A 27,823-nucleotide genomic window follows, 5' to 3' on the forward strand; every position below is an offset into this window, starting at 1 on the left:
GTTACTTTTGCTTGTAACACTGGGTGAAGTGCTACACTGTAGTCCTTCTTATATCAACTTCATCATACTCTTTCAAGGGTGTATTTCAGGAACCAGAAATCATACTTTAGAATATTGCATAGTTACTGTACAATGCTCTTAGCTCTACTTTTTCTTTCTTAAAGACAGCTGTGAATTTCAATTGTAAAAACTAATCAGTCGGATATACACATTGTCACATTCCCATAATACTTCTTTAATTATTTTGTCCGTGTGCCATATTCCAAAACATTTGTTGTTTGAGTTATTAACACTGAACTTGTTACAGTTTCTCCAAGTGTGGTTAAGTGGCTGAATATCCTGGTTCCTTCCTTATAACAGAATCTGCTAATGTGCCTGCCAGTCCTTATTAAAATAGGAGAGCTGCAAACTGGATGGCTTTTATCTGAAAATCTTCTCACTGTCCGGAGCAGTGTTAACTGAATTTCCCCTGTACTGAATTAGTTTCAGCTCAAAAATAAATAAGTAAATAATTACATGTCTCTTGCCATCCCTGGGTAAATTGGTTTATTTTAACACAATTGTTCTAAATTATTTAAATCATTAAATCCAAATGTCTAGCAGTTATTTGAATGCATTTCTCACCTGCTTGGTTGCATATACACCGCCTTCAACAACTTTGAAGTTCATTACAACGTTGACACTGAATGCTTTTAAATGATATTTTTTAATATAGCATAATAACAGTGTTATAAAAGGATTGCCTCATTTCTCAGTGACTATAAAGGAATCCTCAACTCATGGTTAGAAATAAGTGCACAGCTGGAGAGAGCTTGTGGTCCTCTTTCCCCTAAGAGAAGATGGCTGTGACAGCTTTGGCTTCTACAATAGGTTATATCCTGGATGAAGGCCCAGGATGGAGAACATTTGCTGCCTAAACTATTTTCAGTCTCCATTAGGAAGAGCCTGACTGCCTGGACTTGTGTGTACCTCTTCGTAAGCAGGTTTTTAATTCTTGTGTCACAATTTGTCATGCATATTAATCGTGCTATAATAACATAATGGTAGGATATGGCCACTTACACAAGCAAATTCAGTGAAATGGCAGCTAATAGGTTAAATGTCTTGTTTAAGTCCTGCTGAATGCAAAGTGACATCACACTGAAAAGGTCACCTTCTTGTCTTCTTTGGTGCTGGTTTTCATTGAGAGTGTTTGTGTCCTGTTTTAGGTCTGTCAGTAAGTGACCTCACTTTTCTTTTCTTAGTGAACAAGTATTCCCACTTTGCTTTTTTTTTTTTTTTTTTTTTTTTTTTTTCCCTTCATTTTTTTCTTCCTTTTAAAGTAAAGGACTGAAATGGCAAAATCCTTCTTTTCTCTAAGAGTAGTTCTTCAAACCTGCAGGTGAAAGTACTGTCCTGTAGGAACAGAAGAAATATCGCCTTCCTTTTTGGTGGAAATATCTAGCCAGAATTCTGGCACTTACAAGTTGTTTTGCTCATGAACTGCTATCTTCTGAACATAGCAGACATGGAACGGGAGCCTGGCTTGAAATATGACAAATATTATTTCAATTGCAGTGTTTTTTTTAAAAGCACAATGAGTGTGAGGTATAAGACAGTATTTCAGGTGGTTTTTTTTTTTGTTGTTGTTGTTTTTTGTTTGTTTGTTTTTTGTCATAAGGCTTAAACATTGTAAACATTTCAGTAACATGCTTCTTTTTTTTTTTTAAATATATATATATATATTTGATCTTGGCAATATATATGTCAGTGATTATTGAAAAGTAAAACCTATTTCAGTTTTGGAGAAATCTTTGAGAGTCCTTTACTGAGCAAAGGTGATCAGCCATCTGACAGTTACTACCTGCATGCTTTTCTATCCCGTTTTGTCTCATTATCCTATGACAATGTGCGATAGACTTCTCAGTTTGTAAATATTTTTGAGAGCTTCCTTATACTTTGTCTCTACTCTCATTTGCATTATGCACAGCCTAGACTGTGAAATATGGTCATTTGGGTCCTTTTATGCTGTAGCATCCCCAGTACTCCCTTGTCCATTTGCAGTCTGCATTTCTGTAGTGCTTTGATTTTGTGATTTTAGGTTTGCACTTCAGTTGTGCTCATTTTTAGTGAGTACAGGAAGTTCTTAAGTCAAAGTTTACCTTTCCTTAGTGTATGTAGAATACAGGGGTAATTCTACTGAACACAATGGTAGAAAACCAACCCTGATAACTTACCTTTGAAGTTTTGTACAGTATGCCATTGAACCACTTAAATGATGTCCCTTCGATAACTTAAGGTTTTAATGAATGGCCTGGTAAATCCTACTGCTGACTTCCTACTTTTTCATTTGCTTGTTTTTCTGAATTGCTGGTTGTCTTGGGGGTAACTATTTTAATCCTATACTTTGGAGTGGTTACAACCATTTGTTGCTGGAATCTGTAACTATAATAGGAAGTGGATACATCAGCTTTTTGAGATGCATTCCTAAACTGGACTGATGAGCAGATTTTTATCTAAAACATCACGTGGAACAAAATATGGCTGAACATGAATGCTGCCTGTGAGTGCTCAGACAGTTGTGTACAGATCACTCCTTACAATGGCATAATGAGGTATTAGAATAATGGCTGACTTGTGGATTCTTTTTTTCTTTTTTTCTTTGTAGCACACTGTCTACTTGCCATTATTTATTGGAGAAAGGAATGTGTTTGGAAAAATTTTAAGTGCATTATATTGTTATTTGCTGGTCATAAACACTTTTCTAGTTCAAGTACTACGTTACACAGTTAAGTGCTTCACTGAATGATTTATTGCCTTTGAATTTGAGGTAGAGGAGTAATATTAGTAATGATGTAAGATGTGTGCTGAGCATATCATCAAAGTATGTGCTGGAAGAGCAGCAAAGGATCATTCAAACAGTGCAGTAAGTAGGTTGTTGCTTAATAAGGCTCTGCTGAGTAGCTAAAAGAAATGATCAGTACAGTATAGAACAAGAGGTAAATATATTTAATTTGTACCCAGTAATGCTATATTTTGGTCTGTTCTCTATAATTCCAAGGTATGAATTGCTCAGACTCAGCCTGCCCTAGAGCCACCACCTCTGAGAAAAGATTGGGTAAACTGCTTTACCTTCTTACTCAGAGTTTGCAAGCAAATACTCAATATTTAGTAGCTTGTCAGAATATTTTGTTGACATTGCGAAGCCTTATGGCTGTAAAGACTGAATATTTTTCTATGCAGTTTGAGTACATACAAAAAGAGAATCTCATCTTTACTGCAATGCAAAATGAGTTTTAAAATGAAGAATATGACTAGGATTAGTTTCTCTAATTCAGTGTAAAGCCTGTTCTATCTCTTCCTATTTCTGTGCTTTTTGCAAATGCAAATTGCAAACATTCCAGTGAAAGTTTTTGGTTTCCTTGTGACATTTTAGGGCTCATAGTCTATAAGAGGGGTACCTTTGTAGATGTCATTTACCTTTTTCTGAAAAGCTGCTGGAGTCAGTCAAGTACTCAAGGCTTTTGGATTTCATCTGAATTCTTGCATGTTAACTGTGAAAGTTGTACAGTACAACTATGTAGTGAAGATGATTAAATGCTCTTATCTAGAGGTCCAAAGTGTCATTGCTCAAATGGTATTAAAATGTTTCCCTAATCTGTATGTGATTAGATATTTTTTATATTGTTTTCTTTTAAGCTTCCTCATTTTTCTTAAAGTCTTTTTGAATAAGCTAGGGGAAAAAAGGGCAAAAAATTCACCTTTTGCCCAGTGAATTTCTGAACATGTAGGAAATCAAAATTGTGCTGTAGTTGGTGATGAGAAGAAAGAAGGAGACGAGAAGTTGATGCGTTTCTTCTGTGGGCAGAGAAAGAAAGTTCAAAAAAGAAAGTAGAATTAAAATGAAGTTCCATTAAGACTTAGTACTATTAGCTCTGCTGTAGTGTTCTTTACCGTGCACGTGTACAAATTTACCCTGTTTTCCCCTCCTGTCTACATTGTATCCCTCGTTAGTTGTTTGGTTTTACTTAATATTTTTATGAAATTCAGTATAAGGAAAAAAATTACTGAAATTTCTGGTTGTGCTGGTTCTGTCCATATCTGTGTTGTCAGTCATGTTGCTATTGGCAACATTCCAGTGCCAAGCTGCAAAGGAAGTAACACTTGCTATTTACAGGGTTTTTTTTATTCTTTCACAAAGTGATCAATTTACTTTGCCACATGGCCTTATTCCTCAGATTTCACTTCTGTTGAAGAACGTATCTATATCTGTATGTTGTATCTATGGAGGGTGCAAGTGGGATTGCATCAGAGGAAGCTGCCAGGAGCACACGATTGCTCAGCAAAGTGTTCAGAGCTTGCTAGCTGCAGTCGTTCACGTGCATTATCACAGCAGACTGACATGTCCCAAGCCAAACTTCCATAGTGCTTGCTTTTATTTGCTTTTTTTTTTTTTTTCTTTTGGATTGGGATGCTGGAGTGAGACAAACTTGTTTTCCTTGCTTTCTCAGCAATAACCTCTCCTGCAGGTGCTAGAATACAGTAAGTGAGCCCAGTTTGAGACAGTGCTGGCATTTTGCACTGTATTTATCCAAAGCTGTGCTTCCATTGACTTCAGCTTTAGTTGGCAATGCTTAGCAGCGTTATGCAGCCAAATCCAAACTTGGCTGAGCGCAGGCACAGAAGGGTAAAATGCATCAGTGATGATGGTGAAGGCGTTTGCATTAATATGAAAGGTTTTAAACCGTGAGAGTTTTACCCATTCCTCAGTATCTCATTTCTTTCTTCTAATCTACATGCTGCACGTGATGTCCTAGAATCTGTGAGGAAACTGCCTGAGCCTAAACACTGCTTGGTATTCCCTTAGAAACAGTGAACAGCTCTATGAGTGGAGGCCATCTTGCTGCTTGGCAGTCATGCTGTGCTGTGCCATGACATGTGCTGGTGCAGGCAGCCTAAATCTAGGGCAGCAGGAATATATAGAGCACTGAAATGAATTACTGAAACTGAGCTACTGTTCAGAATATAGAAAACATAGCAGGAAGTCAGTGAGTAGATTTTTCTGAAATATATAAACACAAGGAAACGTCACTGGAAGAGTATAGGTGACTGAGGCTGCTCGCAAGCTACTCTGCTTGTATCTCACAGCTCAGTGTGCATTTTGTGTTATAAATGCAGATGACCATGCTGATGTGAATTCAACACATGCGTAAATAAGTGGTTAAAGATTTTGACTATGTGTGGTAGCTATACTTGGGAAAGACGTGTCAGATTCCTGAAATGCCTTCTCAGGGTAAATCTTTACTCTTTTCTGACTGTAGTTCAATCAGTTCAATGTCAAGTTTCTTCTCTGCTGCAACCCACTGCAGAGACAATAGAGAAAGATGCAACTTCATCTTTTGGACCAGAAGTGTGTCTCTTCTTTTTTTTTTTTTCCTGTGGGATATATTGGCCATTTCCTTTATTAGTTCATTAGTTCTGGTTACTTTGAACTACCTGTCGATGTTGAAAGGAAGCCAAGCTGTATGAGAGTCCATTTAGAACCACTTAAGGCACAAGCTGTAGATCTGGTCTTGACTTTGTCATCCATAATTGTTGGAGTTTCAAAGGGTTAGTTAAAACATGCATTTTTGTTGAGCTCTCCAAAATAGACTTTAGAGTAGGGTTGCAAATTCTTATTGATTTTTCTTTTTGAGCCCATTTTCTCCTTTCCCCTTAGCTGAAAGTGACCTTAAAAAAAAAAAAAAATCTTCTAACCCACATGACATTTCTCAAAGTGTCTTGGTTTTACTTTCATCCAGAGATGAACTTGCCATATTAGCTCATGCTTCCAAGATTGAATCTACTACTGATTTATCTTTGGGAATTGTAAGATGTAATCTTCCATTGTTATCAAAATGCAGCTTGTTGCAATGCAAGTCAAATGCAGCACTGCTGTGAGAAATGCCTAGTAAAACAATGATGTTGATTATTGTTTACATTAAGAATTCCAAGTCTGTCTTGGATAAATTTGGACAAGGAAAATTCTTTGAAAGCATATGCATGTGGTCTGTCATCCAAAGATTGTTTGGAACTGTCATGCAGGTACTCACTGTCCATGTGCTGATGTGCTCTTTTCCCCATCCTCAACCTTTCCCTCTTCAACAGTAAGGTGCTCTGTTGAGGGGCAGTGCTGGCTATGTTTTGCCCTTACATGCTTTTGCTCTAAGTTGAAAGGCAACAAGACAGCTCGCTATATCACAGGGTATGACAAAAGGGAAGATTTATTTTGATTTCAAATGATAGGATATATGTGCGTGTCAATTACATCTTTCAGAGAACTTCAGGTACTGCTAAGTAATCTTTGCTTCATAATTGAAGTATCCTTTAAGAACATGTTTTCCCATCCTGGAACTTGGTGACAAACATATTGTACCTCAGCTAACTTCTGTAATATGCAACAGAAGCATCAGTCTTAGGGATGAACAGACTTCTTCAAAGAGTTTTGATTCATTCCTAGACAAGGTTCTTTATGTGTGCTGGATGGTGACTGGAGACCTCTGAAAAATTACAATGGTTGTGTAGTTAAAGATGAGTGTGATACATATGCAGAAGAGTGTAAGATGCCAATTATTGCATTTTCTCATTTTATTTTAGCATTGTAACACTGCAAGTATTTTTTTGGCAGAGTTACTGTTTGTGGTTATAATTAATTAACAGGAAATTTGTAGACGTTGTATTGTGAGACATTTTCAACGAATTGTAAGATATCTCAAGGTAGAAAGCTGAGACTCAACTTCAGCTGAAGGTCCAGTTTTGCTTTGTGATCTTTCAAGAATTTGATCCTGCGTATGCATTTATAATTTTTTGCTTTGCATAACACAGAAACTTTGAGGAAGCCTATTCAATGGATGAACTTAAAGGTAGCAGACAAACTGAGAGCTGACGTTATGGGACCCATTTTTTCTTCAGTTCTTATTGTTAAGCTGCTCTTCTTTCAAGATGAGAGCACTGTAAGAACAGAAATATGCTACCATGTACAACTAACAGGAAAGGAGCTGTTGTCTGTGCAAAGCAAAAGTACAATCCAATTTTGGCAGAGTGGACTTAATTTTCTCCTGGCTTTTGGTGATTGCTTTTTCACTAAATGCAGTGCCTTATAGCTGAAGGTTTTTTTTAATCTGTGATTTAGGTCTTTAGTTTAGATCTTTGTCTCATTTAGGCCTGAGCAGATTTTGCAGACTTGCAGAATTATCGATCAGCTTTTCCAAATTTTTTTTAGTGTGCTTTATCATTCTGTAGCATATATTTTGATTTCTGATCATGGTCCTATTACAAATCAATTTGCAGCATTTTCATGTGCTGCTGAGGGCCTTTATGGATTGTTTCCATTGCTGGAATTGTTTGGCACCACATGGGCAATCTGATGAAACCATGCAAAAGGCAAAGCTGGGAGACAGAACTGTATCAATTCACAAAACCAAGAGAAACTGTTCCTGCTAAGAAATAAGGAAACATCACCCTTTCTGTGTGTGCAGGAACACAAGGCTTCTTGGAAGAAATTACTGAATATATGAAGCAATATGTGCTGAGTAACAAGTCTAGTGGAATTAAAGCTCCTGAGAAAAAAGCTAGCAGCCCTTAGGAGCTGGAATGTTAGCTCTGGTTTGTTTATCACCCATTATACAAAACCTGTAGTGAGCATGCATTATACTTAAGTATAACAAATTAAGTATATAACTTAAGTATACTCATAAAAATTAGTGAAGTCTAAATTCCCTTTACTTGATTTAGTTTGATGTACTGTGGGAAGTGTAAGAGTTTTGATTGACTGATCTTCCTCTGTCCAATGTAGGTGCAATTTCACCTTGAAAATATGTGGCAGGCTTGTACTCCTCTTTAAGGCCAGAAGGGTTCTGCATTCTAACAAATCTGCCCCGTATCATAGCCTTGCCTTTTGTTCCATGATCTTTTTCCCCCTTCCTTCTCACGTGTGTCCATTTGCACAGCTCCCTGGGAAGTTTTACAACAGGACCTTCCATAGATTTGCAGCTGCATACTTACAATATAACATTCGTGTTAGTACAGGACAGTTGAAATCAATTTGTAGGCTTGGTCCTCTTCTGAACTCTTTCCTTCTGACTTCCAAGACTGTAATCTTGGAAATGTTTAGATTTGGAATAAACTATCACTGTGGCAAAAACATCAGTCCTGCCTTTGTGCTCTCCTGACGCTGTTGGGTTTGCCAGCTAAGCTCTCTGTGCAGTAAGCCAGATCAGGAGACTGATCTGACTGAAAAATACTTCCTCTACCTTATTTAAGATTTAAGCTATATGTTAACTTCATGTATTTTTCTCTTCCTAAAAAAACCATGGTTAAGTAACTTTGGAGCTCCTCACAGTACAGAATATTAAAAACTTAGAAGAAACAATTTGTGGTGACTATAATTCTTACTATTTTTACTTTGAGAGGAGTAATGTAGACCCTATTTAACACTCCTTAATGTATCACAGGAATGTGGGTGTTTTTTGTTTTATTCTTTTTAACATCCCGGGAACAATTTTCAGTCTGGCCTCATATTTTACAAATACAATAAAATTCTTCTAACCTGCCGCACATTGCAAAATATTGGATTGCCTTATACCAAAGTGAAGTATTTTGTTAGATATATCACTTTTAGATATGTTTGATATAACACTTTATTTTTTTTACCCACCCCCCAAGACTTTTAGTCTTCCTGGGCATAAATTTTCTTTCATATGCTGTGTTGACACGCATGTATTGATCCTTTTGGGAAGGTGAATAAATTCATTTTTAAACAGCATACAAACATTGGTTTTCTCAGCAGCAGTCAAAGGCCTTTGGGTACTGCTGCTTCTGGTATAAAGATTTTAATTTTTATTCCCCCAAGCAAGAGTATTATCTTGTTTCAACCAGCATGTGGAAAACTGTTCCGGGAATTTTGAGAACACAAGCATGATACTGAAGGTTTTAGCATCATATTCTGAACTAAAAACCCTGTCAAGTATCTGTGATCTTTTACATACTTTTGGTTTGCCTTTTTAACGGTAGTGATGAAATTAAGTAATGTTTTCTAAAAACTGTCTGACTACAATGGGAAGATGGGCCATTTTGTTATGCTGTCCCACTGCATTCAGCACTGTAGATATCAGTGAGCCAGTCATCAGTAAATCTCTGTAAAATTTTTCACAAACTTTTTGAAAGTGGTTATTTTTACAGACCCATTGTATTTTTATTATTTTGTAATTACATGAAAACAGAAGATGAACTGCAGCAAAACAGCAAAAATGAGATATTCAAACAATACAAACCCCTTACTCAGGTTTTTGAGTACCCTATTCTGAAAGCGTGTCATCTCCTATCTTGTATTTTGTTTTGACTTGCTTCTAATGTATTTTTTTTTAAAGCACTGAGATTTGTGTTAGATGTATGAAAAATATGTTGGTACTTTCTGGGGCAGATATACCTGCTGGTTTGTTGAGCATTGCTTGCTTCTGCTCTGTGTTATGGAAGCACTGTGACAGACAGCAGATGATAAAGCTGAAAAACAAATATATCTGAACTCTGAAGTAATGCCACTTCTCCAGTAGATACATTATTACATCTGTATTTCCAACTTACTTAAATATTAATATTTGCAATTAACTATTTTTTATATGTGTATTTTCAGAAATATTGCACAACTTCTCTGTCTATGCTGTTGAGAGCAGTAGTTAAAAATAGAGTATAATTTTAACAGCTGTGGAGGCTTATCTTTATAAATTTCTTCTGTAATATAAAAAGAATGTATCAAAAAGAAAAATAGAACTGCATTTTGGAGTTCTCTAAAATGAGAAATGAGCCTGTGCTAGCAAATGATTAGTCTGTAACAGTCTCTTTCCTTTTTTTTTTTTTATTTTATTTCCTTCTAGGACCGGAATAGGCCCTATGACACTTTTAACTTGCACTCTTTGGAAAATTCCTTAATGGATATGATAAGGACTGATCATGAGCCTCTGAAAGGTAAACACTACCCTCCCAGTGGCCCACCAATGAGTTTCGCTGATATAATGTGGAGGAATCATTTTACAGGTTAGGAATATTCATATGTCCATGCTTGCTTGGTTTTTAAACAAAAATCAGCTTTTCAGTGTTGCTATGAACTTTCTGCTAATGAATGAGTTGTCAGCTATGTAATACTTCTGTTTCCCATCTTAGGATAATCATCTCTATAGTAGGAAGATAAGGTGAAATGTGTATCGCTTGGTGTAAGTGCGCAATCATAATATTATCTAACAACTGTCATTTCTGAAACTTTGTGCATCACCGAATCGCACTGTTCAGTTCACAAAATGAGTAGTATGAGGTGTGCAACTGGAGTCCAATTATATTGAAAAATCTTGTACAGCATTAATGTTACTGTTGTTTACAGATCATCAGCTAATATACGGGGATCTGAAAGTGTCACTGTGTCAAGCTTACTCTCCATAATTATTTAAGGATGGTTTTTAAAAATGTATCTTGATTTGGATTTCAGAATGATAGGAGGCACCAACAAGTATTAGGTGTTGTTCAGCATTAAGAAAGTTTGCTTATTTATGCTACTGAAGTGTATTTGTTCTACCAGATGTAGCAGTGGAGATAAAAATTATTTCTAGTGTTTAGCTGATACAGAATAGTGAAAAGTTGCACAAGCATTTAATGAATCCTAATTGCCTGTCACAGTTCTGTCTTCATCTTTCATTGGTTACATTTCAAAACAGGAATACATTCTTGCTCACAAACTGCTAGTTTTTTTTCCTTGAAGGACTGAGGCTGATAGTAGGCTGTGTGCTAGGGGACACTGAACTAGAAACAATTCCCGAACTTTAACATACTGGAACTGATAGAGAAGGAATTGTTTTGTATAATTCTTCCTATGCATACACATACCTTTCTGATGCAACAATTACCTCAAACATTCCAAACTCAGGTTAAAAGAGTTGAGACTCTGTAGCTGTGCTTTCCTCAATTATTCTGCGCTATAGCCTTCATACTTCTGCCTTTAACTATTATTCATCTGTCTAAAATGGCAAGAAATATCCACATCTCTATTCTGATCGTATTCCTCCAACATAAATGTTAATTTTAAAAAAATGTATATATATAGAGATTTCTGCTTTATACACATTCCATGACTGGTATTTTCCATGTACATTTTAAAATGAAGTAAATTCATAATCAACAGCAAAATTACTATGAAGAAGATTTAATTGTTCTATTGATTTGATTAGCTCAACACAAGTGTTTTTACTTTAAGTATAAATTTAAACATATGAATTGAAGCTGACTTTTTTAAAGGCTGAATTTTCGTATGATCCTGAGAAAGAAAAAAGTGAGGAAGACTATTAGAAATTGTGTTACTCTAGAAAAACACTTTAAAATCATAGAAAGCAATATGGCCTTTACTTTATTATTGTCCCTTAACAACAGTTTTAAAAACGTTTTAGATAAGAGTATTAGCCAATGAAATAACAATGGTACAAATACTTAAGTATTTGGTCTTGTTGACTCATTCTATCACAAAGCTGAGTCCGTTAGTGTTGGTGCTTTGTTGTTGCCTCAATGCATGAGATAACATGAGATTCTTGGCTTTATTAAGCATCTTCTTGCTTTTCAATCAAAGTAGCTTTTTGAAAGTAAGTAAATAAATCATTTTCACCTCTTTGAGGTTGTTGACTTGTGTAGGAGGCTGTACAGTTTAACAAGATACTTGGAAGCAGTAGGAACAGTTTTCCCTGTACTCAAACCAGTAAACAAAGGAGTTGGGTATTAACTGTGAAGTTTTAGTTGATCTGTTCCACTTGCCAACAGGATTGTTACCTTTACTCTAAGGAGAGTTTCTGTCGCTTTCTGAATGTGATCTTCTTGACATATTTTCCGAGTGCTGCTCACCTGTTTCAGCCCTCCTGCCTTGTTACTTACTGCTCTTCCAGGCCAGTAACTTCTGGAGAATTCTTGTTTACTATTAGATCTCTGATTCCATCTCTGCCCAGCTGTTGTTTTCCCATTGATGTAGTTAATTCTTACCCTTGCTTTCATCTTCTCCTCCCTCCAAGTGCAGGAATGACTTTGCTAACCTCCAGCCTTTGCTTTACCTTGTGTGCACTTCCCTCTGCTCCAGTTCTCACACTGTGCAGTGCAACTGACAATGTTTGTAAGAGTGGCTGTTTCAGGACATGATCATTTTATCCTCCTACAAGTGCTTTCTTCCCCTGTGTTAAATAGCTCTGCAGTACTATTTTAACTGATTCCTTTTTGTTTAGAAACAAAAAGCAATAACAAATAAACCTGCAAAATTATTCTGCTATTGCATTGTCATGGTCTTTTCAGTGAAAATTGGTCTTGACTCTTCTCCTGCATCTCCGACTTTCTCCTTCTCCACATCCACAGACAGTGTTTTCAACTGTCCTTCTCTGCTCCTCCCTCAGATTTCACTTCATTTTGGCTTTATTCTTATCTATCCCACACTCCTCTTACTCTCACACACTATCAACACACTTTAGTTTGAGAAAATAACTGATCAACTTTGCTTGCATTTGCTTGTTTCACCAGCCACTGCCCCATTTTTATTTATTTTCATCTCTTAAGTTTTTTGAATACTGTGTTTATGTACTTCAGTTTGAATTTTCAGTTCCTCATAGGCATTCCTCTGTGAATGCTTCTTTGCTAAATTAAAACTGCTACTTCTGGAATTTTAGTAATCGGCACTTAGAGCTACTTCTTCTTTGCTTTGTCTTTCATAGTGAATTGTGTGTTTTAAAATTTTCCCTTCCTCTAAGATCTGTGACCGTCTTTTCTTAGATTTTGCACAGTGTTTTCATGCATGTGTAGAATGTAAAACAACCACAAAATAAGTAAATAATAATAAATAAAATAAAATAAAATAAAAACACCAAAAAGCAGAACCACAAACAGTGTTCATTTTTTGGTAAATGAGCTTTGTTTTCTCAAACAATTTTGGCTATCTGCACTTACAAGTCAGTTGACCTTATTAGTTGTTTTAATATTTACTTTTAAAGGTTTTTAAATGGAAGAAATAAGGTGAGAAATGGCAAAAGCCTCTGCCTTGGAAAACATGGGAAGGTTTCATTCTAGAAAAGCTGTACAGTCTTAGAACCTTTAATGTGAGTTACGAAGTCAGTGCAGCTATTTCAGGATCATTCCAGCCTGCTGCTGTCAACAAATATCTATTTATAAAAGTATTCTGTGTACTATTTATTAATTAGTGGAATATTGCCAGTGATTTATCTGAAGTTTGAAACATTGCTTAGATCATAGCCCCTCTTGGCATGTGTGCCCCCACCTTCCTCTCCCAACATCTTAACAGACACTTGAACCAAAAAAATAACTGTTATGTAACAAAGGCTCTTAATTAGAATATGGATAGGAAAGTTAACAGGGAAAGATTCTGACGTGAAGAGCAGACTGAGATGGTTCTGGTCTCTTGTTATTTCTGAGTAGGTCAGTTCTGTGTGCTCCACTTTGTTCAGTGAGGGAGAAGTTCAGGGCTGTGAAAAGAAGTCTGTCCTCTTATTTATAGTAGTGGAAGCTTCATTGGATTTAAAGGTGTGTATATGATCAGATTTTATACTGCAGGCCATGAAAGTCAACAGTTTATTTCAAGGTTGTTGAAGCAGGTCACTTTTCTCAAAGCAGGATCCGCTTGGCTTTGAGATAGCATGTGATTTGGTGGCTTTTTTTAGTGTTGGTGCAACTATGGAATAAGAGAAATGCTGGAGAATTTTAGTGCAACAGAAATGAAGTGATCCTTGGTCTCACAATATTCAATTACTTGACAGAGTACAAATTCAATCTGATTGGCAGGCTTGCTTGGTCCTCTCCAGCTAGGGTCACTTAGTTCTCTTCGGGTGTTTCATGCTGTAAGAGAGATTTGATATCTAACTCAGAGGTTCCTGGACTTAGGTGAATTAACAGCTTATCCTTCTATGTTGCAATTTATCTTGAGCCCAGCCTTGGAAGTTTTCCAGCATCAGCTCTTGCTGTTTTTCTGTCTGAAACCAATTCCTCTCCCCTCACCCCCAGCTTTTCCCGCCAGATAGGAATACCTTGCTTGTAGGGTTCTTCCTCAGTCTGGGAGCTGTGTAAAGGCTGTAAACTCTCTATAAAGAAGTTTCATTTTCTTCCTCATCCAAGACACTCAGGTGGGCTACCTTACCTGCTTTCTCTGCTGTCAAATTTTTTTTCAATATTTTTTTCCTCTTTCCATCTATATTCAAAAGATTTTTCTCTTTTTGTAAAAATGAGGGAAAAATTAGGCAAAAGGTAGAGCAAGAGGACTGATGAGGTTCCTCTGGTTAAAGATAAATTACTGCATATGACCAAGGACATCCGGCTTTGTGTCAGTCATGACCCAGCCTATGTGGCAGAAGCAGTATTTTGAGAAGGCTTTTTCTGAGTTGCTTGTCTTATTTTTCTGAGCTACCAATAAAATATACAATACCAAAACACAATCTTTATTTTTTACAGAGGAAAAACATATTTGCAATAGTCCATAACCTGTTGGTATACATGTCCTGCTTCTACCTAATTCACTTTTGCCTTACAGTGTTATCAGAATGTGAGTAGTTGCTACTTATTAGTGGCTAAAATGTTTCTTTCTTCAAAAAGTTCTTTCTTCAGTCAGAGTCTCTCCTATGGTGTAATGTGTCACTGTTGCAATATGTTTATCTGTGTCAAAATATTACATTGCAACACAGAGACATTCTAATCTATTAGATATATTTTGATCAGTAGTGACTAGCAGCTGCCTTTGTTCTATTTTTAAATAATTAAAATATTTCATCTGTTCATATGTTATGCACATGTGCTCCCACAGATCACGAAACTGAATCAAAATATGAAATTGAGGGGGGACATCATAGCCTTGTTAAACATTTGTTTTTAATATTTACTTTTATGGTGGAATAACTGTAATATCTGTCTTTTTTCTTAGTAAGACATTTTGCAATATGCAAATCTCCAAGTAAGCAAAAATTTGGAGGCTTTATCCAGTAATGGTTGATGTATCTCCAAGTATGAGTATTTGGAGACAACACATGTACAAGCAGAATTTCCAGAGCAGGCTGTATGTATTTACTGGATATCAAGCTGCAGAAGGATGCATAACAAAATATGTGCCAGTTATGTGATACTCTTTCAATAGAATGAGCAGCTTCCTGGCTGTTGTAGCATTTGTTCTTCTGAGATTGTTTGATGTTGTATATGGAAATGTATAGTAGTTCAGAGGTACAGGTAGCATCTATGTTGGAGTACTTCATCTTGCTTGCCAGCATTTAATGCTACCCGTATATTTGCACAACAGAAAACTGAAGTTGCTACCTGTTTATCATTCTAAAAAGCACACCAGATCACATGAAAACAAAGTAAAATTTGAGATTTCTGCTTACGTTTAACTTAGTGATATTATTGCTAATGAATTTGACAATAGTATTTGAAGAGTATGTGTGAGTTTTGTAATACATACAGAATGGGCATTTACTTTTCCATCTCGATCTTCAGTTAGCTTGAGTGCATGCCAACGGATTTTGTTCTGCTCTAATTGTTTATAAGCTTTTTGTAAGCAAAGCAGTAAGTTTGCCACATGACCTGAGAAAAGTGAAGGTGAACGATCGTATTTGTGTTTGCAGTCAGCAGCTGAACACAAAGGTCGTGCAAATAGAACAGATGTTGTCATCCCAGTTCAAGAAATGGTGCCACTCAGAGCTTTTTGCAACACTTTTATATAGAAAAAGTGCACAGTAACAGCCTTTCTCAAATTCTCAATGCTCACTGAGCACCTTTCTGTCAATGCACATGAAAACCAGAGTGAGCAGACAGATGTGTTGGCACATCTATTTATGTGTAAAATGAGGCCACCCAAGCTAATCCTTTTAAAGGAAACATACTGTGTTTCCTTTGGCTTTTAATCACTGCTTATTCAAGAAAATCCTCTTTAATCTTTGTTTCAGGACAGAATATGACTATTAAAGGCTACATATTTCTTACTGCTTGCTTCAATGATTCTATAATCTAACCATGCATCTTTATTTGCTGTTGCAATCCAGCATGTCCTTGTCATTGACTTGCTGAATTTGTTTTGAGCAGGACTGAGGATGTTGTTCCCTTTAGTTTGTTAATAGAACTGATGATATAGATATACATATTTTTTTTCCCTTCTTTTTAATTCCATCTTTATATTGTACTGTTGAGAATTGGCCCCATAAAACTTTTTTCCTCCTTTTTTTTTTTTTCTTCACTTCTCTACTTCTTTGAGTATTTTGTGTGTTTTAATATGGAGTGCTTATAAGAGGTCTGCTTTCATAGCGATCGATTTTTATTCCTGCAAGGCTGCCCAATAAGAATACCAATTCTTGAGTGTATTTCTAGAGCTATAGGTAGAATAGGTGTATATATGTGTATGTCCTTGTCTGTGCCTCATAGGTAAAGTCAGGTTTCTTTTTCTGTTCAATAGCTGTTTTTTGAAGCTAAAAATGTTTGTACTACTGACCTTGGTGTTTTTATTGGAGCAATACATTTCATTTAGAAAGAATGCATTTCGTTGTCATGTATATTCTGTTTTATTTTATAGATATCTTTCTCTTCTGATGGCATAGGCTTGCTTAGTCAGTGGTAAGAAGCTAGTATCAGCAAGTTTTACTACTGATAGCAGTATAGCAAGCTTTGTTTCTGATTCACAGCTGTTAATTAGACACTTCTGTTCGCTTTGCTACACTATGTATCTGTACAGGAAAATTATATGGTGTGTGAACACAGTAATCTCAATTTTTTTGTTCTGGCATACAGTAGTATTCTTGTTCTTCTGCGTATGTTAATGTTTGAAGAGTACCTGATTCTCAAGTAGGTGTTTAAATTATAGATGTGAACAAATTGTAAATAGACTTTAAAAAGCAAAGACAAAACCAACAACCAAATTACCAACTGAAACTTCTTCATGGAGTTACCCTTTATAATTCTCTATACGCACCCTTGCTTACATAATTAATGCTTTTAAAATTGTTCTGGTTGCCTTTATTTGAGTTAATGCAGCATTGTTGCCAGATGTCTATAGTTTGAGCTGGAGAAGGGGAGAGAATAGTCTGAAGTCTAGCCAGATTTACACTCTTACATACACACACACACATTTCACACTCCTTGACCTCTTGTGATTCATGGTTAAGCAAGTTGTGCTTGTGTAGGCTGCAGAATATTTTGACTCTCATGCATTCAGTGGTCTAACCTTGTTTCAGGAGTCTGAGGAGGTATATTGATCTTGCTTTGACTTTTGAACCTCTACGTCTAAACTTTGCTCTACCCTACTTGCTATCTGTCTTTCCAAATAACTATTGCAGTTTTGTAATGCCTTATCTTGGCACCAACTTCGAAGTCATATGATAGAAGAGAGAAGAACAATAAAAGAGGTATTATTATTAAGGAAGTATAGTTGACCTTGTCCTGTTGACAATTTCTTTTGACATTGCCGCTGGAGTTTGTAGTGAAAACTTGTGACTGATATCAACAATGATCTTAAGAACTGAGGAGAAGTTCTTGATCTCAGTGAGTTCAGGACCAGTTAAAAGCAGGCTGCCTTTGTTATTTGGTAACAAATGTCGTGCCAAATACCAACTGCTGAATTTAGTGTAAGTGGCTGATCTTGGCAAAACCCATAAGGTACAACAGTGCAAAAAGTCTTACTCAATGTATAACTAACTTCATCAAGTGAATGTGCAATCTAGGAGTCGATTAGGATTTCAAAATTCAAAAAAACATTTAGGAAGAGAAAATGAATGCAATTCAAGAAGTGAAATACTTACAGTTCTGGAACTTAATCACTGGTGTTTCTTTCAGACACAGGAAAATAATGTAATAATGAAAGATCAGATTTACACAGTTGTAAAGATCATGCTCATGAGCTTGGCTGTCTTCTAAGAGTAACGAATTTTAGAGTTGAGAATGAGGAAACCTCTATAGGCTCTGGACACTGAAAAAAAAAAAAAAAGAGGTAATAGTGGTAAAAACCATGCCTTGTATACATATTTATTACTTTTATTACTTCTGGAGCAATGTTTTTTCTCAAAATTGTTAATGTAATTCAGACCTATTTAGGTAATAATAATAAAAAAAAGGATGACATGTTTGTGAAAGTTATACTTCTTTAAATTACTGGAAAGATTTTGGAACTGTTTCAAAATCATTATGCTTTTATGTAGAGAATGGGATGAAGTTAAACAGCAGGGATGACATTATATGCAAAAACATACAAAAAAATACAAATATTGAAGTTGTGAGTAGAGATAGAGACAGTCTCTTCTATTTGTAATTGCTAACAATGCTTTCCAAGAAAGAACAAAGAGCTTGCATATCAGAAGTATTTCTGGATTTAATAAGTTAGATCTAAATTATTTTGGTGACACGGCATTATTTCAAGACCTATGCAAGCAATTATCCAGATATTGCATATAGAAGGGTAGTGGAAGAACAAGTTAACTAAGGAATCTGAAACTACTAGCTCAGGTAAGTAAGTCTGGGTAGATGAAGGCAAATAAAACACGTATTTGGTACTTTTGCAATGAAATTAATTTGGAGCACGTAAAAAGAAATTATTTGTATAAATTGGGAGGCAACAGTTGGTCTCATGAACTTAAGCATATTTCCTTGCTTAGAATTAAATTTAGCTTCAATGAAAACATTTCCACCAGTTTAAAGTGATCATTGTAAGTGACAAAGTATAGACAGAGTTCTGAAATGCCTTCAAAAATTAATGCATTAAAATAACAAGATATTGGATTTAAATGTTTAATGTAAAGTAATTTTGTCTGTCAGAGACAGCACCTTCTTATTTCCTGCACAATACAGAAAAGACAGTGCATATTGTTGAGATGTGCTCTGAGAAAGGAATTGGGCTCTCTGCCATAATAAGCATATTGGGCATGCAGCAGAGAACTAAAGAAGTGCAGCCAGAAAAATCTCTCCAACTGCTGCTAGAAACAAGAATTTAAGGCATTTATTGACTTAAGAAGACTTGCAAAAAATACTAGTCTGTGATATAAGAATGGTTAAAACCATTATGCTCTAAAATGTTAAAAGAGCAAGAAGAACTGCTTTACTACTACTGCAACTGGATTCAATTATTATTAATATATTTTTAAAAAATAAGTATTTTAAAATTGGAAGGACTTATATGTAAGAGTGATTGTTACTGACATCTAACTGCAGTGATAGAAAGTACAGTTATAAAAGTGTATAATTGGATATATATTAAGCAGGTAGCTATGAAACCAAGACAAGTAAATTGAAAATGGCGGGTGCACACTGAGTACAAGTAGTAGGGTAGTTGTTATGGAAAGGGCTCTTATTTATGACTGAACTGCTGGAGTACCTAACTTCTGTGCTCTGTCTTCTCTGCATTTCTGCTTCTTTTCCTTCAGGTTCTTGAAAAGTAGAAACTTTATCAAAGTGCTCAATACGAAAAGTAAAATCGTAAATACTTGCTTATATAGACTCAGTAAAAGTCTAGATAGCATACATGTGCTTTCCTAAAGTAGTTTCCTGATAGTAATTTCTATGTTTAACCCAAATATTTCTTTGAGAGCATAGGTTTCTAATTGTATTTCAATTCTTTTGCAACTTTTGTGCTCTCTTCTCATTCTTTGGATAATTATACAGTTTTGTGATCTTTGCTTCAGAGTAAAAATGTTAAAAGTATATCATTGATCTAGGAATATACCATTAATATATGGAAGGCCATCTATCAGTTACAGTTTTGTCTTATGATTGGTGTACAATCAGTCCATTTTGAATGGTTTTAATACAAGTGAGTTTGGACAGTGTTCCATTAATACATCCCTGTAGATTTGCTGTAGGGGTCCTTTGAAGATGCATAGAATTATCCCTACTACTGCTTAGCTCAGTATGTGAACATGCCCTTCTGCTTGAGCTGCTCTGTATTTTCTGCTCCTCTCAAAAGATAGCTGACAAGAACAGTTTAAAAATAGCAGGCCAAGGGCAGGTGACAAAATGTCATGCAAGCAGCACCTGGTCCAGTGACTGCCTGGAGGGAAGAAAAAACCAAACCCAGATGTCACAGATACGATCCTATTTCTGAAGCTGGGAAAACAGCAGAATTTCAGCTTGAGCAAGGGAGGATTGAGAACTCTTCCAAGCATTATGCATTTGATTTCTACTCTTTTTTTCTTCGTAGCAGTCATCTTTATTCCTTTACTACAAGACTTAATTTAAAAGTGTAGGTTATTATATATGCCTTTTCTCATAATAATAATAATAATAATAAAGATATACTTGCTACCTCATGCTTATTCAGTATGCTGCTAAGCAAAAGGAATTACTCTGGCAAGATTTCTGAAATATTTTAGCACAGGCTTATACTAACTGAACTAATAGCAGCTCTAATGTTTCTGCAGTGCCAGATTAATGTGAATATATATTGTGAACTATAAAAGATTAGGTCTGTAATGAGAAAATCTGAAGTAGTTAATGAAGATCTCTTTAAGAAGCCTTGCTCAAGGAGCTAGAAAATAAAATGGAAATTTTATTTGCCTCCTTTTTCTCCCACTCCTTTCTGCAGGCGCCATTTCCTTCACTATACTCTTATTGTGGAGGACTTCTTTGTAAAAGAATGAGAAAATGATAATGTGAAGATTTATTTGCTTTTCTTAAACTGCTTGTGACTCTAGTTTCAGAATTGAACTGAAACTTTGTGTTACATCTGTTCGGAAAGAGTATTAATTACAATACAGCAGTCTCTGTGACCTGAAATAGAAAGCTTTAACATACTGATAGGAGCTAAAAACGTTGTAGAAGATCTACTTTGGCTCTGTTTTGTCATAGCGTTTTGTTAGAACTTGGTTTTGTAGTAGTAGAGAAAAGAGTTTGCACCAGAGGAACTTCCTGGTTTGTGTTGTTATATTGGAGTACCAACTTAGTGAATAAATGCAAGCCTTCTACTTCTTTGCCTCCTAAACTTACCCACAAATCTAAAGATACACAGAGCACATAAAAACGATTACAATGCTTGTAGGTAACTGATGTTTGTAATGGAAATATTTTTCTACAGGGCTGTAATAACCTTTTAAATCCTTTTCCAACCAATGGCTGAATCAATTATATTTTTCTAATTGCAGTGGTGGTAGTGGGTGGTTACTGTAGTAACTAATGTTACAAAGTTTCTTCAGAGAATGTGTTTAATGCTTTAAGTCACTTAAGACTGGTCTTAGTTTCTAATACTACTTAATATTTATCAAGTTAGCTCATTTATTTTTTTGACAGTAAAAATAGGATTTTGTGATCTAATTCTCCTCTAAAACAAGATAAATATCGGAATTGTTTCCCATCCCCAGTTCGTATAGTCAGTGAAAATCTTCTTAAGCCAATCTTTAAACTGTTAGTACTATTTTGCCTCTCTTCTGGGACTCTTGCCACCAGCAGAGTACATTTGACTTTCTTAATGAGCCTGCTGTATGTCATGGCTCCATGTTATGGGTCAAAAATGCTTTTCAAAGTGCAGATGAGTTTCTGTACTCCGCTAGAACAAAGCTTTGTCCAACACAGTATCTTATCTCAAACAGTGAGTAATAGCAGGTTGAAGCATAAGCATTCTAGCCACCAGTGATCTGTTCCTAGTGTCACAGGTAGTATGGAGAATTGTGACTTATTTTTACTCAGTAAGGAGTGTTTATGTAATGCTATTTTCATTTGAAGCCTATAATAAACTGCAGCAAGTAGAAGGCTGAGCGTTGAGACCTTATTTTGAAAGGGTAAATGTAATACTTACCTAGTACAAAGCAAAGGAGTTTGTTAAATACTTCTCACTGTTCTGTGACTCTTCTGTATTATAAGAACATAACGTTGGGGGTTCTACAGTGTTACACATCTTAAAAGTGTGCTCTGAGGGGTTATCTGCAGTAGATGGAGGCTTTGGCTACCCTGAATGTTCACCACCTTCAGTAGTTTTTCACATTAATAAATTGCATCCAGTTTTGAAATAAAAACATTAAAAATAGCTTCTATTTGTATTACAGGGCGTATGGGAATAAACTTCCATCATCCAGGAACGGATAATATTATGGCCCTTAACAGTAAGTAGCTAATACATAAAATCTGATATTACTATGTTGAATATTCTGATATGTTTATTGCATACAATAATTGTGATAGCTAAATATCTGTAATCTGAATGCAACATAGATTATAATGGAAACTTTTGTCATAAATGGAAATCTGCAACAAACATATCCACAGAAACATTCATTTAACTACATTTTTGCTTAGAATGCTATATTAGTCACAGGTGTTAGGATTAATTTACTCACTACTTTTTTTTCTTCTTTTTTACTGTCTGCATAAATCATGTGGTGTATTATTGATAGCTGCAGATATTTGGTCTTCACGTATGTTAAAAAAATAACTGTTACATGTAAAGAGTGGAAAACTTGTAACATAAAAGGTGCAAGCATTTTAAGATTTTGACTTCTAGTGCCAGGCTTTGGAATCAGTAAGGCTACTTGTGCTCTCATTTAGTTTTACACATTTAACAATGAGATGTTTTTGCAGAGTTTCTGTAGTAATGGTTGGAACATGTGCCTATATCAAAATGAGGCATATGTTATAGGAAATCATGTCATTAACTGGGGGAAATGCTCCTTGTAATTAAGGACATGACTGAAGGGGAAAGCTGGCTGCATGTGGGTGCAAGTCCTACACATCCCAGTGCTGTTGTTTGACAGGAATTGTGGTCTCAGTGCATTTGTTCTAATGTGGGCATTTCAGTTGCCAGTTGTAATAGTAAAACTAATTGTGAAGATGGGAGGCTATGATTGAATTTTGAGTTATTCTTGTTTGAAAATCAAAACCAAGTGCTTTTGCTATGTAATACATAGAAACATTTCTTGTAGAACTGGGAGTTTTGAAAAACAGGAATGGAAAAAGCCATACAAAGCACTGTTTTCTGCCTTACTAAGAATGCAGAAGCCATATTAATTGTTCTGTGAAACCTGTTTATTTTTGTTCTTAAAACTTTGGAGAGTTGAATAAAATCAGGTTTTGAGGTACATAAGCTTAAAAAATTGGCTTCTGTTTGTGATTTTAATCTTAGAACTACTTAACCCCCATATGATCTATTATCTTTGCCATTGGGAAATGAGCTAAGAGAAGTTAGTCCAAGAAGAAATTTACCTTCCTCTGCTGAAACGATTGTGATCTGGATTTAAAAAAAATAATCTCAGTGATTTCATTCCAGTAAATTTTGGAATTCGCATAACTTCTTTAAATCATAGTACTTAAAATGTCTGCATGCCCACAGTATTTCTGAAGCTGGATGACAACTCAGGCTCATGCCAACAGGAGCACAAAACCTCTTCCCTACCGTGCGTTAAATATTTTAGGGGATGATTGCCTCTTGAGCTTCTTCCCATCCTTTATAGCAATTCCCATCCTTTATAGCTTCTTCCCATCCTTTATAGCAATTCTCAGTTGTTGGTTATACTGGTCACTGGTTACTGTCTGTCACTGTTGAAGGAGGCTGTTTTGTTTGAGGCAGTGTGCAACTTGCTGCTTAAAGGACCTTAAAATCTCAGCCCCTTAGTTGTCAGGGCTTAAGTACAGAACATATAGCCACCAAATTGCTCATCCCCAGGCAAAAACAGTGTCATCTTGAAGCATCTTGTTCTGAAACAATAAAATTAGTGAGATAGAAAGATTTCTTGTAAATGCGTAATTATTATGAATTTATTGACATTACTGGCATTACTTGTATGCAGACAAGTTGTACATGGGTACAGGGTAGAGGTGCTCAACGTTCATAATGAACATTAGACTTTCACTGAGGAATGTGCTATTCAGTCCTAAAGACTGTTTAGGAAAAGTGAGATGAGAATGTTTACATTTGGAAGCATTATACAAAGGGGAAAAGCTACTGTTTGTCTATATGCTAGTGCTCAGATAATTTGGTGATTACAAATCAAATTGTCTTTGTAAATATTACATTACTGTATCCTCTACTACTACTTAGACAAAGAGTGTTTTTGTTTATTAGTGTATGATTAGTTTCAAAACGTAACTGTTATACTGCTGAATTGAAATTCTCATTTAATCAAGAAATGATATGTTTGATTTTCTAATAATGTCATTGATATTGATCTAAACAGTCAATAGAAGAACTTTTATGAACTTTCATCTACAGTATTTTATTAAGTGCAATTGACAGTGTAATTTCTAGGGAAAATGGGGCACAAATGAAATTACAAATATCTTATTTGCATAAACACGTCTGAAGTTATAGAAACCAACAACTGACCTGGATACTTCTTGTTAGATATTTGCAATCCTAATTTAAAATAATCTTTACAGTACTAAGAATTGTATGTAAATTAATCTGTTTGACCAAAATGAACAGGAAGGTGTCCTCTGTCCCCTTATCTTGCTGGTATTCATTCTTATTTTTAGTCATAGCTTTCTGCAGCCACTGCTCTAATGGGAACAGTGGGCTTGGGCGTTCCTTTGAATTAACATATGCTCCTTTTGAATTTAGCTATACTTGGACTGAACAGTCAGCATGGGGACACAGTTACCTGTCAGCTGGGTGGTGAGCCGTCCTTAGAGCTTCTTGTTTTTGCTGGAAAGCCAGCAAGTTCAGTGGAAGGGAAGTAGACAGGGTGAAAAAGAGAGTGGTGTGCATTCTATTACTCCTTGTCTTTGTTTAAGGAAACACAGTATTGCTGGGTTACAAAGCTACCTTTTGTAAAATGAATTTAGACTAAAGGTAATTGAAAAACAAACAAAAAATACCCGTCAACCAAAAAACAGCCAACACCTTCCCACTCATTTCCTCAAATAAATAAATAAACTCACACCTCTGAAGCGCTGGGATTTTGTTTTTCCTGAAGCTGCTATGCACAGTGACTTTGCAGTGCTGCTGGGCTTCAAATGTTCCATCTGGTACCAATGTTCATTCTTATCTAAAAATGTATTGTCTGTGAGGTCTGGTGCTGTTTGCTTGTGATTTGACTATCTTTTCATTTCTGCCATTTAGTTCTATTTGTCCCTAATAAAATAGCTTTTAAAATATTAAGGTGGTGCTTTAGGGCACGTTTTTAGGTGTATGTATAGAGTTTGTTTAGATTTATTACAATGAATAATAATTATGGGGGGAAATCTTCAAGCCATGACAGAAAATGGAAGCAAAACAAAGTATTTTCATGTTCCTAGTGTCTTCTTACAATTCTCTTGTCTCCTTAAGAGCTATTGTGCTTTTCTTTTTGTGTGTTCTGATGCAATGTATCCAAACATGTCGTATCTAGACATAACAAGCTTGCTGAAATATCACTGTATATTTAATCTTCTGCCAGTGACATACATATACCTTGAAATGAACTCTTCTGAATAGAAAGTTTATTGAATTATTTTTCTCTTGCAAAACCTTTAGTTGACAGTGTACTAGGTTTGTATAGAGAGAGGGAGGTTTTTGGCAGTGAGAATATTATATTCTCAGAAAATATGCAGCGGACTTCTAAGAGGTGTCAGGCTGTCCTGACAATTTTGATATCTATCTATTGGAATTCTCTGACCTTAAGCCCAATTGTCACATCAAGCTGCAATCAATTACTGATTCATTTGCATATGAGGAATAATAGAAAAAATAAAAGACACTGAGAAAGCTACATTAGGTCTGTTTTTACAATCCTTATTAATCTAAGAGATCAGAATTGATTTAATGGGAGGGGAAAATGAATGATGGAAAGTGTGACACAGCAAAGACAGCAGTGCTATAAGAGTCCCAGAGGGTGTGACTGTTACTTCATACATAACCTTGTTACCTTTTTCAGAATCAGCTGTACAGTTAGGTTTGATGCTACCCTGGGGACTGTAAGATAGTTATAGTTATATCAAAGTTCCTTCTATATTTGTTTAATTAAAAAGAAAAAATGCAGGCAGAGAAAAGGTATTTTTTCTTTTTCTTTTCCCTTCAAGTTTCTTTCTATATATTTGTATTTTCTGGGACCTAATTTAGCTGTCACTAAGAGCACTATTGCTTATCAGTGATTGCCAAAGTATCTTTGTAACAGAGGAAGATTTCTTTACTTTTCTTCCTTTTAGTTCCACTTGCTAGCTCTGTACTACCTTATTTTTTCCTCACTACTTTTCCTGCATCTAAACCTCACCAATGTGAGGTTTTCTTTCAACCGTGTGATCCTCTATTTTGGGTGCATGCCATCTGTTTCTGCAGCATTTCATGATCAAGATTTGCCAGGCTTTTTCAAAAGCATTATATATGGTGCTAGAAGAGATGGGACTGCAGTCCAGAAATGTTTGGTAGTTTGGAAGCAATATAAAGAAGTTTCCATCAGCTTGGCTGTTAGAAATGTGAGCTTTATCATTAATCTACTTTTAAAATGAAAACTAAGAAATGAAAATAGGAAAGTCTTCTTTCCTGCACAGATGCCTGCTTACTAACTGTCTCTGAAGGAAAAAAAACCTGAATACAGCTTGCATATGGACTGTATTATTCTGAAGGTGGTATTCAGTAGCATATGTATGCTAACATACTTTACAGAGAGATTTGTTGTAGTAATCATTTGCAGTGTGTCATTGGAAAGAAGTGAACCAGAAGGGGCTGTCATACCACTACATTATCACAACACCAGTCTGCACATCCAGCTCTCAATCAGTGGAAACTAAGAACTATCTTTTGAACCACTCTCAAATAAAAAGCTCATCTCAATTCCAGAATCTTAATTATTTGCATTGTATTTTTTTTTCTTTTGAAGACCTCCTTTAAAAGGAGTGGAAGATGAAGATCTTGCTCTTTGTCAACAGCTTTTTCAGCCAAAGAAAGTGGAAGAAAATTGTTTTCTTAAACAAGCTCATCATCATTCAGCTCTTCAACAATGAAACATGCAGAAGTAAAAATAATTTTAAATACCCCTAACAAAATGGGGAGAATAGTCTGAGGGTGGCAACTTAATATATAGAAAACTTCATTTGTAAGCAAATAGATTTCTGCACATGTAAAGATCAGTAGAAACATCCGGCAGGGAAGCCAACATTTAATACAGTGAATTAAACTGAATACTTTTCTCTCAAATATAGTTCTTAGTTTTCCCTACTTTTGTGCACATACTGAGTTTTGTCAGATAGTGTTCATTTGTCAGCTTGCTGCTTATGTAGTTAAAATCCAGAAATGTAATCGATGAATAGTATTTTATATAATTAACTTAATGCTGTTTTTATTAAACACTGGCCTCATCTTATATACAAGCTGTTCTTGTCAAGCTTGCCTCCTATTTTAGGTTGTAAAATTGTTAAAATAATTCTAAGTTACATTTATGTGTACATAATATTATTGCTTTGATTGCTATTAAGTTACTCACTGTTTCACCTTTAGCTACTGTCTTTCATAGGCTTCCATCTGTACAGAAGCCCAATTTTTAAATAGAACCTACCTTGCCTACCTCTTATTCAGGGATTTTTTTTCACATGTTAACAACAGTTTATTGAATAGCCTTCACCAATTAGACAGAACAGGATGGACTGACAAAGTGAACAATGGAAACTTGTCTTGCTGGAATTGCAATGATGGTTTTTTCACTAGGTAATTTGAGACTGGTTGGTGAATGGTAGATGCTTTTTAAAAATCAGAAACATGTAAATAAATATTATGTACATTATAGCAAACAAATTGACTTAAAGAAATTTCTGCAAGGGAATCCAGAATACTTGGTCAGCCTCTGTTGAAATCTGTGAAGATCTTTCACAGCTTGTCAGCTTTATATTGCTGTTAGAACCTGAGTTAAAAGACAAGCTGACAAATTGA

At 35.6% G+C, this 27,823-nt stretch overlaps 1 protein-coding gene across 7 annotated transcripts in view; it reads left to right on the forward strand.

The window, feature by feature from the left end:
- Positions 1-27,823, forward strand: part of CPEB3 (cytoplasmic polyadenylation element binding protein 3) — an 84,855-nt gene that overhangs the window by 18,975 nt on the left and 38,057 nt on the right. For 6 of the 7 annotated variants that reach the window (XM_042863030.1, XM_042863033.1, XM_042863029.1 and 3 more), the window contains 2 exons: positions 9,891-10,050; positions 22,035-22,091. In XM_042863030.1, coding sequence (XP_042718964.1) covers positions 9,891-10,050; positions 22,035-22,091 — 217 coding nt within the window. The remainder of the gene's footprint in view (positions 1-9,890; positions 10,051-22,034; positions 22,092-27,823) is intronic. The other variant, XM_042863034.1, reaches the window with a different exon arrangement.

Source organism: Lagopus leucura, unplaced genomic scaffold (genome assembly GCF_019238085.1).
Source record: "Lagopus leucura isolate 7727_CA_CO unplaced genomic scaffold, USGS_WTPT01 Super-Scaffold_739, whole genome shotgun sequence".
Lineage (NCBI taxonomy): Eukaryota > Metazoa > Chordata > Aves > Galliformes > Phasianidae > Lagopus > Lagopus leucura.